Source organism: Euphorbia lathyris, chromosome 9, assembly GCF_963576675.1.
Source record: "Euphorbia lathyris chromosome 9, ddEupLath1.1, whole genome shotgun sequence".
Taxonomy (NCBI): Eukaryota; Viridiplantae; Streptophyta; class Magnoliopsida; order Malpighiales; family Euphorbiaceae; genus Euphorbia; species Euphorbia lathyris.
The window spans coordinates 78,218,256-78,231,917 of record NC_088918.1 but is presented as its reverse complement, the minus strand read 5'-3'; the positions used below and the strand labels follow the sequence as shown (position 1 = coordinate 78,231,917).

General features: G+C 35.5%; 1 protein-coding gene across 1 annotated transcript; it reads left to right on the top strand.

Moving 5' to 3' along the window:
• Positions 1 to 5,222: 5,222 nt before the first annotated feature.
• LOC136205784 (T-complex protein 1 subunit gamma) lies at positions 5,223 to 13,397 on the top strand. The gene is made up of 13 exons (XM_065996570.1): positions 5,223 to 5,438; positions 5,776 to 5,837; positions 6,313 to 6,385; positions 6,869 to 6,936; positions 7,733 to 7,802; positions 8,041 to 8,109; positions 8,199 to 8,270; positions 9,298 to 9,371; positions 9,860 to 10,522; positions 10,617 to 10,742; positions 10,898 to 11,002; positions 11,108 to 11,182; positions 12,960 to 13,397. The coding sequence occupies exons 1-13, from the start codon at positions 5,414 to 5,416 to the stop codon at positions 13,143 to 13,145; spliced, it is 1,668 nt and encodes a 555-aa protein (XP_065852642.1). The 5' UTR covers positions 5,223 to 5,413; the 3' UTR covers positions 13,146 to 13,397.
• The last annotated feature ends 265 nt before the right edge of the window (positions 13,398 to 13,662 follow it).

The window sequence follows — 13,662 nt, the reverse complement described above, 5'->3', positions numbered from 1 at the left end:
CCTTAGGTTCTTTGAAGCCACTTTGTTCTGGGTTTATCTGATCATGAATCATCATCGATATGCTACGCACCATTGAAGGATCTAATTTTTCAACCTGTTCCACAAGAGATTGAAAAAATCGGTGATCCTCAGACCCATCAGCATATTTTAGAGCAGTAACTAGTATGTCACTCAACCCTTCAAACGCAAGAAATCTCCAAAAAGGATGGATGCGGTCAACACGGACCGATTCATCGGTGACAATATATGTTTTAAGCTCACATGCACATGGAATGCCATGAGTCATGGGCAACACGCATCCGCATTCACTTACCACATCCATACTCAATCCCTCCATACGCTTGAGCTCATCATTTAGTACAGCTAGGCAGTAATGTGAAACGTGTAAGTTGAGCAACTTGAAAGGTGCTCCACAGTGATTCACCATAGATCGTCTTCTCGAGTCCTCGAGTGAGTATCTGATTATATACAGTGAAGGATTACAAAACTAATGTATTAAATTTTAAAAGATTAAAGCAACTAACAGAATAAATGTCTTAATTGATCGCCTCGATCTGAGCCTCAATGTCTTTGTGCACCTTCGCCCACACTATATCGAGTGCACCAGTAGATGAATTCAACCACTGTTTCAACTGTGCATGTGAACTCTCCACTCGTCAGGTTGTGGTGTTTCCTAAGTGCAACACCTTGTTCGTCCATGCCCGATAAAACTTCTCTTTATGCACTAGCCACGTGGTCTCCACGTACTGAATCACACTAGGCCAGTTGCCAGTAGTATTCTTCATGGCTACCACTGCCGCCTCATATTCGGCTACTGTCGGGGCTTCAATAATACGTTTCCATTTGGAATTCTTAAAAATTTCACCAAACTTCTTCATTTCACTAAACTTGCCTACTCTATCCTCCACATCTTTATTAATATGTCATGTGCATAATAAATGATGAGAATGTGGAAATACCTCATGAACCGGCCGCATCAGTCCTAACTCCCGGTCTGTAGCAATGGCTGTCGGATGCACATCAGGTTGGAGCAAAAGCTTCAATTTTTGTAACACCCACATATAACTACCCTCAGTTTCATCCTTCATGATTGCATAGGCGATCAAGAAGTTTTTGTTTGAAGGCGTCATTCCAATGATTTCAAAGAATGACATCTTATACTTGTTTGTTTTATATGTTGAATCCATACCAACAAACAAGTAATAAGATCAGAACAGTGTGATCGATGTTGGATGTGCCATAAATAAGTGAGTCACGACATTGCTGCCCGGCACCGCTTGCGTCCAATGTATGTAGTCTTTATCTATAGCAAGCCGATAAAACTGACCGATTACATCCCGACCCTCAAAGCTCTCAGTCCTGATTTTCTCCCTATAATTATAGATATGTCTCTGTGTCGGGCAATCCTCCGGATGTTTTTCTTTGATTGCAGCAAAAATAGCACAAGGCTTAGCTTGAGCTGAACTCATTTCACGAACAAGTTTTTTGGAAGTCGGGCTTAGTCCGCTCATCTGTCTGTAGCCCTGACGATATACAGCCAACTGATGACAGTGCTGTCCTCTGTCCCCAGGAATCCCATTCACCACCCAACCGCCCAATTCAGCGATTTCCATAACCTCTATCTGTAATTTGCAACCACAGTACTTTGTTTTTGTATTCTTCCTAAGTATAACATCCACATCCATCTCCTTTTGCCTTTTATAATTCTTAACACCACGAGCACATTTAACCAATATCCACTTTGACTTGCGCCCCCGTCTTGTGCGACACTGTGGTTAACTCGAACCCGATCCCAATTGCCGTCTGTTTTGCCCAGTTAACAGCTTCATGATATGTGTGGAATGTTTTTTTTTGGGAAAAAACTGCGAGCTGTAATCTATGCCGTTTCCGTCAAATTGTTCCCATGAAACCTCCTATACATGATAAATAACGAACATTACATTCCAAAACGTGATATTTCTACCGCGTTTCAGTGTCTAAAACCGAAAAACAGCTACAACTACACTCGGGCGTGTGAGCATCACGCCTCACCACATGGTGGGGCGTATGAACATCACGCCTCACCACATGGTGGGGCGTGGGGCTATCACGCCTCACCATGTGGTGGGCGTGATGTTCATACGCCTCACCATGTGGTGAGGCGTGATGCTCACACGCCCGAGTGCCGAACCAGAAATCTTTTTTAAATTGAAATTTCAGAAATGCAAGGATGTTGAATCGAAAAAATACATCGAATTCAGACACAACATCACTCCCGTCTCCTCTCGGTGATAACAGATTGTCTTCCATCAAACGTATTGTCTTTGAATCGGATGAAAATGTATTTGGGAGACTTTGAGAGAGTTTGTGAGGGATTCAAATTTTTGGTTTTTGGTTAAAGGGTGGTTACGTCTTTTTCCGGGGTTGGAAGTATGAAAATGGGAATGGGTTTAGTAACCCACTAAAACAAATGTTTCAAAAAAAAACTATAAAACAAATTAATAAAATATATAAATTAAAAATAAATATTGAAAAATAGAATGATAAAATCTGCAAAGTGGTATTTGAATTAAAAAATCGATGATTATGAGAGCATTTCTTCAAGAAATTATTGAGAGTTAAAAATAGTTTTAGAGGGAGTTAATAAAAATAAAATAAGTAAAAAAAAGAAGTGAGAAACTAAAACTCAAGTGAAAAGTTTTCAACAATTTCTTATGCTGTAAAATACATAATCCATTCAATGAATTACAAAATTTTATCAAGTTTAAAAATATTTTATCTCAAAATTTATTATGAAATCCTCAAAGTATAAAATCATTACATTGAAACAAAAGATATAACAATTAGTGAAAAATATATGAATTTTTTTTAATGGTATTTAAAATTGGAGTAGTCTGCCGTTTTTAGATTCTCTGGATCCGTTTGACTATTTGCAGTTCATTTCTTCTTTTTATTGTTTGCCTTTTGAAAATACTGTTTTTCTAAAAATCAGAGATTCGCTGCTTTTGCGCTAGGAACTGTCTAACTAAACACCTAAAATTATGCATTTTAAAGTGAAAAGATAAATATAAAGTAAAAAGTAGGTAATCAAATATTCAAAATATTTACAACAAATACTAAAGAATTTTTTTTATATTTTATCGCTTTTAAATATATAAATCCGAAAGTTTTAAACTTTTCTAGAAAAAAAACAATTACTTCATTATTTATTTAAGAATACTTACTTGATTATTTTTTTTAAGAGTATTTACTTATAGCATCTCCAAGAGACTATTAGTACTCTCTGAAAATAATTGATTCTTATGGTCCGTTAGGTATGCCGTAATGCAATGTAATGTACAAGGTCGTAATGTAATCAAAGTTGTAATGAAATTGAATAGTGATTCTATTACCATGTTTGGTTGACAATTATAATATAATGTAATAACCATTACGATACTTATATTTTCCTAATTAAATGCAATCATAAAATTTTATTTACATAATTAAAATCAACGAAAAATGTCTAAAATCGAATCGAAATCAAATACAAAATTAGATTAACCGAAGTCAATAAATTAGTATATAGTTTTTCACTTTTTCTACATTTTTTTCGTTTCTTTTAATTTTCATTTTCAACATTTTTCACCGTTTTTCTATTTTCTCTTTTCTCCGGTTTTTCATTTTTCGCATTTTTTCGTTTTTTTCGTTTTTTTTTTCATTTTTCTCGTTTTCAATTTTCATGTTTTCTACTTTTTGCGGTTTTGACAAGAATGAGAGGTGAGATTTGAGAAATGATGACAATGTAATGAGAATTCAAGTCATTTTTCTATGTAATAGGGATTACAAGGTTTCTTCAACAAAATTTAACTCAATGTTTTCTCATTCCATTACAATGAAATTGTAATATGCAACCAAACACGGTAATGAGCCTTCAATGTAATGACCATTCCATTACGAAGGTCATTACAGCATCCTAATGATTTAAGAGCGACTAAAATATACCATCTCCAACAATACTCTTTATATTCACCCCTCATTTATTATTTTGTTATTAAGGTTATTATTATTGTTATATTTACTAATAGTGTGAGGAGAGAGACTAAATTATTAGTAATAAAAAAGAAGTTAAGAGGCACTAAGAGGTAGAGAGACACTCTCTATTAATTGAGAGGATGTAGAGACTCTTAGTGATTTGAGGAGCCACTAAGAGGCTGTTGGAGGTGATTTTTCGTTCTCTCTCCTCAAATTTTAACTTAAAAGCCAATTTAAGAGGCTGAAGAGACTCTTAGTGGACTCATTAAAAAATAATATAAATAATTGACTCTTAGTAATTTAAGAGTTACTAAGTTATACCATCTCTAACAACACTCTTTATATTCACTCCTTAATTATTATTTTATTGTTAAGATTATTATTTATTGTTATATTTACCAAAAGTGTAAGGAAAGAGACTCATCAATAATAAATTATTAATAAAAAATGAATTAAGAGGCACTAAGAGGTGGAGAGATGCCCTTTATTAATAGAGAGGATAGAAAGACTTTTAGTTATTTGAGGAGCCACTAAGAGGCTGTTGGAGCTCATTTTTCATTCTTTCTCCTCAAATTTTAACTTAAGAGTCAACTTAAGAGGTTGTTGGAAATGTTCTTAAAAGTCAATTTAAGAGTCTGTTGGAGATGTTCTTAGCCTTTGTTTGGGAGTTTGGAGGTTAAGGGAGGTGAGAATTAAAGGAAGTAATGAGAAGGGATGGAAAAAAAAGTTAAAAATTAACATTGTTTGAGAGTTTATAGGATGTAAATGAGGTTAAATGTTTAACTTCATTTGGATAATATTGAGGGAAAAAAAGTTAAATTTATTTTGCAGAGACAAGAAATTTTAAAATTTCATTAACTTCCAATTTGGAGAGATGAAGCAAACATTTAACCCCATTATAACCTCCATTTGCTCTAAAAAAAATAACTTCCAAATAAAGTTAATTTAATACTTAACCTTCCATTACTCTCATTTACTTCCATTAACCTCCTCCAAAATAAAGGCTTACGAATTAAGATTCAAAATAACCCTGGCAATAACAATTAATTTATAACCTAAATCGAAATTTAATATCAACTTTCAAAACTGACTTATTAATGAACATCGAAGTTTATCATTAGAATGTCATGCCCTAAATTTGGATATTTGTTGAAATTAAACGACATCGTGTTACTATTGAACAAGCCCGTTTCAAGCAGAAGGTTTTTAAAACACGAGAAGCTTCATTTATTGGGGCCTTTCGTGTTTCCCTCTTCCCACAAAACCTTAAACCCTTCGCCGAGATCCGGTTTGCTCCGCAGCCATTGTTCCAGCGGCGAATCCAACTACTTTTAACTTCCCTCCGCCACCGCCGTCGGTCGATCTCACCATCCGTCGACCTTCATCGAGCACTTAAGTACAAAACGAACTCAAGTGAAAAATGCACGCTCCAGTTCTTGTTCTCAGTAATCTTCTCTCTTATTAAACCCTAACTTCAGTTTCCTTACCTTTTCTGGCTTACATTTGCAGTGCTCGTTTTTTTTGAATTATTTGTGCTAAAGAAATTTAATGTCCAAAGTATTTGTTGTAAGAAAGTTTATTGAAGTTGCAAGTGATGGTATAAAACCAATGTGGAAATCCGAACGATGCATATGGAAATTTGGATTTGAAGTTTATTCTGTTGAAGCTTTTTCGTTTTCTAAAGATTTTAGCTCTATTTATTTTGTGTAGATTTCTGTTCTCTTTCTGCTGCTGATATTTGGTCTAATGATTTGGTTTTTTGTATGTGTTAAAAATGAGCAGAGGATTCTTTGAAACGAGAGTCTGGAACCAAAGTACACCATGCCAACATTCAGGCTTCAAAGGTAAAACGTGAACCTACCATCTTCAACTGTATGGATATAACAAATGTGTATCTCTGCTTCTATAAAGTTGCTGGTTGGATGCGATGTACTACTACTTACCTTGTGTATAGTTCTTCAAAATATAGTGATACTGGTTTTAGATACTCCTGATCCAACTTGCTTCAGAACTTTGGTTCATTCTGTAAACGATTTTAAGCATGTAACTGCATCTTTTTTTAGTTACAAACTGAATTATTCTTTTTTGCCTTTGGAAATAAATAATCTGAATGGTAGAACTAGAAACTTATACTAGGAAAATTCTTGTTGCTTCAAAAGGGATTCCTCCTTGATATTTTTTTAAACTGTAATTATTACACTTATACTTATTGTTTTGTGAGTTCTACGTATGTCTTCCACTTCCACCTATGGGAATTTGTATGTTTCAACTTGGTTATTCAATCATCTGATTTTACATTCTCTGCCTCATACTTAACAGGCTGTTGCCGATATTATCCGCACAACCTTGGGCCCACGATCCATGTTGAAGATGCTACTCGATGCTAGTGGAGGTGGGTTTTTTTTTCCAAACTTGAAACACGTGTGCACTCTCACATAAACAAAAGCATATACTATCAACTTCATTGATTTTTGGACACATAACTATGCCTTGTAGTTCATTTTGTTCTGCATCATAAAAATAGTAAATTATGTACTTGTCAATTGGGACTGAATTACTGTTGAGCTGTGAATAAATCATTGCAAGGATTTTAGAAGGAATGAAACTGCAACCAGATGTATGTTTATTTTATATAAATAACTAATGGTGCGTTGCATTTCTCTTCTTTTTTAAATAAGAAAAGGGCATTTCTTTGTTTGTGTGTCCTATGAGATTAGTTATTGAGGTGTTAACTCTATTATCATTGTTTAACATGGTCATTAACTATGTAAAGAATAAGATATTAAGTTTTTTGATAACTTATTGACGAGTTTGAAGATATTTATGAACAGTTTCATGTGAAGCTACTGATACTTGTTTTGTGGATTGCTTGCAGGAATTGTTGTTACTAATGATGGTAACGCTATCCTGCGTGAACTAGATGTTGCACACCCTGCGGCAAAGGTATGCCGCCTTGTCTATTTTCTTGCCCCTAAATTTCCATAATGATCTTAAGCTGAATAAGAAGCCAATAAGATAATAGTTTTTTTTTTTTTTTTTTTTTTTGTGCATTTTAAGGAAAGCGAATCTGTGTCGCTGACACGACTTGATTTTCACGGTTTTATATGATGGTTCATGTTAGCCGACCCCGAATCATTTCGGGACTAAGGCTTTGTTGTTGTTGTGCATTTTAAGGAATTGGATAATCTTCCATTAACAGGATCCTGAAGTTCATATTTTTATGTTTGTTTGGGCTAATCACCCATACCTAATCCCTGTGTTGCACTTGAACTCTTTTTCATTAGCGTTCCCGCTTTTCAGTTGCCATTTCAGTTTCTTTTCCATTTCCATCACTGTTTCCTAGCTATCGAGTCTTAGGAGCGGCCTCTTGCCAATTAAATTGGCAAGGGAAGGCTTGCCCCCAATACACCCTTGTGGTGGGACCCCTCCCCGGACCCTCGCTCAGCGGGGACGCGTAATGCGACCGGGCCGCCCTTTTAATGTTTCCTGGTTTCCATTTCCTTGCAACATAGTTTTATTGTTTGTTGAAAATGTGATATTCGGATTCAAAATAAATTTTGGCTATATTGCGATACTAGATAAGTAAAAAGTCAACTTTTTTTAATTAACCCTTTGGTTCTCTTGGACTACTATCAGATTAAAAAGCTTTTGGCTTAATTCTTTTCGTTCATGTTGCACTTAAATTTTTGATTTTTTTTTCCTGGTTTCTATAGATTCTTAACATGTTTTCTTGCAACAGTCGATGATTGAACTTAGCCGAACGCAAGATGAAGAAGTGGGAGATGGAACAACATCTGTGATCATTCTTGGTATAGTTTGAGTTTTGTTTGCTTCGTGTCGATGAATTATTGTGTTGACTAGTAGTTTATCAACCAATTGTAGTTTCACAAGTTATAGCATCGTGGTTGGTTTTACACTCAGTCTATGCAGTGTAGTTTCCTGTGAGGGTGTGACCTGAGAAATGAAGTTATACTTCTATTTTATGTGTAGTGTAGCTGCTAAAAACTTTCAATTCTGTAAATATCATTTGCTCAATTGCATTTGCAGCTGGAGAAATGCTCCATGTTGCAGAAGCCTTCATTGACAAGAGTTACCATCCCACTGTTATTTGCCGAGGTAATGTTTCAGCTCTCTGAATTCTTTTGTCTTTATATATGGATTATAGCTTTGATATTGATGAAGAAATTCTTCAATTTGAGTTGCAGCCTACAGCAAGGCTTTGGAGGATGCTCTTGCAGTACTTGACAAAATTGCTATGTCCATTGATGTCAATGATAGTAAGTTGTTACTGAAATGCTTAATTTCCACTGTTGCATAGAGCATAGTTATTAAAGGCGCAAGGGGGTCTGTGGGCCTAGCTGCGCAAGGCTCTGGCATGCTCCTGAGCGACCCAAGGTGCAGTAAAGAAAATAATATATAAAATCATAAATAACAACAATTAGCATTTCTAAAATCATAAATAACGACCTTACTAGTAGCATTTCTAAAATGCAACAAATAGTCAAATACTGAAGTATATCCTATTATCCATAATCTTAATCATATAATGTATTGAAATAAATTCCAAAATAACTATCATTAACTCATAATCATAATTCATAATAAAAATTCTAAATACTAAAATCCAACCAAATCCTAAGTTAATTAACTACTTCTCATCAAGACTAAAGTCTCCGTTCATGATATTTCTGAACTCTTCAAAATAGAGCATTGTTTGTGTTGTTCTTCGCAATATTTCTGCTGTCCAAATATTCTTTCCTTTTCTATTCTAATTTAATCTCAGTCGTTGATCAGATGGATAGGAAAGGGCTGAGATAAAATCCTATTTTTTTAACTTGGATTCCTAAAAAACAGTCTAGCTTCTAAATTCATGCCTTCAGGATGGGCGCACTTAGCCACGTGCCTCTTGGACAGAGCCCGCCTTTTGGCATCTAGGGAAACATGCTGGGACTTGGTGCCTTATGAGCTTGAGGCGCGCCTTTGATAATCATGCTCTGCTTTTATTCTTTTGCTGATTTCTCTATTGGTATTTTTCATATCTGAATTCATTTTCATTGATCTAAGTGTATTTGTTCACCATCGCTCTTTAAAATTGAAAAAAGGCACTTTTTAGCATTGGGTCATATCTGTTTTTCCATTGGTGCTAAAGGCCAAGTTTTAAACTCATTTAAATGCTTCATTGTTTCAAATTAGTTCGTATGTCTGATGGACAAGGAACTTGTATTTCATTGGCACAAATGTTCACAACATTTGGAGATCTTTGGCTTTTTGATTATGTTGGTGACATATATTTATGGATGGCAGGGGCAACAATGTTGGGTCTGGTTAAGAGTTGCATTGGCACAAAGTTCACAAGCCAATTTGGGGACCTGATTGCTGTAAGCATTTCTTTCGTTTTATAGCTTTCTATAAGGAGTGCAATCCTAAGTGAACAAACATTTATAAAACAAGAAATTATAGTCTTTTAAAAGCTATCATGCTTAAAGAACTATGGTTATTTGTTTCAAAATGCAGCACTTCCGTTGGACCAAAAAAAATGATTATCATCCAACACGTAACTGCTACAACTTCATAAATCGTCCATCCTTTGTTAAACACTTTTGAGATGAGGGGATACATACATGTATTACCACATGTAGATGCGCAGAAATTGAACTGCGATATTTCCCAGTAACCTAGAGAGCGCAGCCCCATACATTTGTATGTTTGCCTTCTTATTTTTCATCATTTTGATATCTTGGCTTTACACGTTAAGCCTTCTGAAACAAGGGAGTGCTGGAAATTCATCTTTTTCAAGCATCAATTTAGTCCTTCATCTGCCTGTGATTGGTAATATTGTATGCTTCGTGTTGGATTAAATTATCAGGATCTAGCAATTGATGCCACTTCCACAGTAGGTGTTGATCTTGGCCAAGGATTGCGAGAGGTGGATATCAAAAAGTACATTAAGGTTGAGAAGATACCTGGTGGCCAGTTGGATGATTCTAAAGTTCTTAAAGGAGTCATGTTTAACAAGGATGTGGTTGCCCCTGGAAAAATGAGGAGGAAGATTGTGAACCCACGTATTATTCTTCTTGATTCACCCCTTGAATACAAGAAAGGTGAGAACCAAACAAATGCCGAATTGGTCAAGGAAGAAGACTGGGCAGTACTATTGAAAATGGAAGAGGAATATATCCAAAACATGTGCATGCAGATACTGAAATTTAAACCAGATCTTGTTATTACGGAGAAGGGACTTAGTGATTTGGCATGCCATTATCTGAGCAAGGCTGGTGTCAGTGCAATCAGGAGGCTGAGGAAGACAGACAATAATAGGATTGCCAAGGCATGTGGAGCTGTTATTGTGAACAGACCAGATGAATTGCAAGAGTCTGATGTTGGAACTGGAGCTGGGTTATTTGAGGTTAAGAAAATTGGGGACGAGTTCTTCGCCTTTATTGTCGATTGCAAAGAGCCAAAAGCTTGTACAGTTCTTTTGAGAGGTGCCAGTAAGGATCTCTTGAATGAAGTCGAAAGAAATCTGCAGGTATGCAATATATACTGTTCAAATCTGTTTCATGTTTATACATGGGCCATAGGACTAACCCTCTTTTTTCCCCCCTTTTTTCTTTGCAACACAGGATGCCATGTCTGTGGCTAGAAACATACTAAAAAATCCAAAACTCGTTCCTGGTGGTGGTGCAACAGAGTTAACTGTCTCAGCTACTCTGAAGCAAAAGAGTTCCTCCATTGAAGGAATAGAAAAGGTGAATGTTTCTCTCAAGCATTAGCGGTCTCTCTGCAGTAGTAAATATTTAGCTTTGCTAACTCATTGATCATTACAAAAGCATTGTAAATAATTGAAGTTTGTTGATTTTCAAATCATTATATCAGAATTATGATTTTCTGTTTCATAAAACAGTGGCCTTATGAAGCTGCTGCTATAGCTTTTGAGGCTATACCAAGAACTTTGGCTCAGAATTGTGGTGTTAATGTGATCCGGACAATGACTGCCCTCCAAGGAAAAGTAAGATCATTTAGCTTGTTGCTTTTTCAACTTTTGACAAGAATGTATGAATTTATATGATTATCAATCTATCCCGTGTTCATTGGTTTTCAACTGTTGCCACAGCATGCAAACGGTGATAACGCATGGACTGGCATAGATGGGAATACTGGTGAAATCTGTGATATGAAAGAGAGAAAGGTACTCCAACATTGTTTAATTTCTCTGCTGCCATGTTAGAAGGTTTTGTTTTTCTATTTAAGATTTACCTGTATAAACCTATGTTGCACGGGAAACTTTATTTTAAAGCGTTTCACTTTTCGGAAACTGAACCTCTCGGGTCAGGAAACTTGTATGAAATGTTTCAGGTCACGTTTCCATGATTTAAAAAAGGCATAAAGCCCATTTCAGCCCCCAAACTATAAAGCCAAAATCAATTAGCTCCCCATTCTCTTAAAATCAGCAAAATGGTCCCTAATCTATTAAAAAATCAGCAATCAACCCCAAACTAACAAAGGAAAACTGACAGAGGAAGGGATTGATCTTTGCTGATAGTTTCTAATGGCATCTTAAAGTCTGACTGTAGGAAATTTCTTCAAACATATCTCATAATTGAATTCATTTTTGTTTCTTGATAAATCCATAGATGATGAACTAGTTGACTTGAAAGAATTGAACGTATGTTGCAGTGAGATGAATAAATGACTATGCATATGAAGCAAAAATCATTAGCCAATTAAGACATAAAAATATTGTGAAACTAATAGGTTGGTGCCATGAAACAAAAAAAAAACAACTTTTACTAGTTTATGAGCTCAGGCCTGTGGCAAGGAAGGAAAACCAGAAGATAGGAAACTGATAATCCAGAACACAGGGAAAATGAGAACAAAACCAGAAGAAATCTCTAAGCCTAACAATTTGATATGATTCACAAAACAACTAGAATAGAAACTTTCATCTCAAACCGCTTGAAGCAATCTTCGTCACCCCGACGTAAATAGTTCGACCTTGCTATTCATTCTCCCATTACTCTCCTACAACGTTCAATCTTCTTACTTCCCTTCCTTTAGTTTGGGTTTGATTGATGATTTTTGAAAAGACTAGGGACTCCATTGCTGATTTGAGAAGAATAGGGGGTTAATTGATTTTTACTTTATAGTTTAGGGGGCCAAATGACCTTTATGCCTTTAAAAAAAATTAGAAAATCATCTCTTAAAATTTGGAAACTCATTTCCTAGGATGCAGTATATTTTCAGAAGTGGAATAAGTCTTCAATATTTTCTAGATCATTTTGTACAACCTTTCAAAATGAAAATATATTTTTTCCCTTTCTATGTGATTTGTAATTTGGCATAATATCCATTTGGATCCTCAAACTAAAGCTTCAAAGTCAATTAAGACCTTAAACTATCAAAATCTCCAATCAGGTCCCTGAACTAAGTAAAAATCATCAATTGAGTCCACATCCTAAGTAAAAATCATCAATTGAGTCCTCATCGAAAATTATTCGGTTGAAGTTTCAAAGTCTTTTCTCCAAATCTATTTTGAGCCAACGCAAATATCATTACAGTCTATGTCAAATAGTGACAGTTTCTGATTTTAGAATAGGATAAGGACTCAATTGATGATTTTTACTTAGTTTAGGGACTTAATTGATGATTTTGATAGTTTAAGGTCCTAATTGACTTTGAAGTTTTAGGTTAGGGGTCAAAATGAACGTTATGTCTTTGTAATTTCTATGTTCTATGGAAACTCTTCTTTGCAAGCGTTCCGTGTCTGTCTCAGTTTCAGTTTAGGTAATTTGTATGTAATTTTTAATGTCTATATATAAAAACTTAAACATACCGTTTTCTGTATCTGTTGCCTCCACCTAAGATAGGAAGAATGTTTTGTCAAAAGCTCTAGTTTGTCTGATTTTCTGTCCAACAATTTTCAAAACAAAGCCGCCTTTCAATTACTGTGTGGTGATATCATTCAGATATGGGACGCATACAACGTGAAAGCCCAAACGTTCAAGACAGCCATAGAAGCAGCTTCCATGCTTCTTAGGATCGATGACATTGTTAGCGGGATCAAGAAGAAACAGGCTCCAGGAGCAGGTCCTTCGAAGCCAACAGTCGAAACAGAAGCAGATGCAGATGGCGAACAGATACTTCCAGACTAGGCGATATCACGCTGCTCGCTGGCTGGTGGTCTCTTTGAAGTTTTAGTCAGAGGCGGCAGCTGTATTCTCAGGGGTGCTGCTAAAACAGTTTTGTTTGAAGTGTTAAGTTAAAGGCATTTGAGATTTTGAGCACCTGTGAGTCCACTGCTGAAGTATGTGTGGTATTGTGACCTGATATGATGTCTGAATTTCTACTTAAACATATACTTTGGAATTTGTACTTGTATTTAACAGCTATATTTTTTTGGAGCATATCTTATCTTATAGTCTCCTTTTTTGCATGATTAATCTATGATGCGGCCTCTGTATACTGTGAAGCACCAAAGTACATTTATTTTACCAGAAAACTGAGTTCTTGATTCTATATATATATATACACACACATACATACATACATACAGTATACACACACGTGTGTGTGTCAGTGTTGTCAGGTTGTTAGAATCAGACTAGACGTTAAATTGGATTTATAGTTCGGTTATAGATCACTTGGTTCATATAAATAAACGTGAGGCGG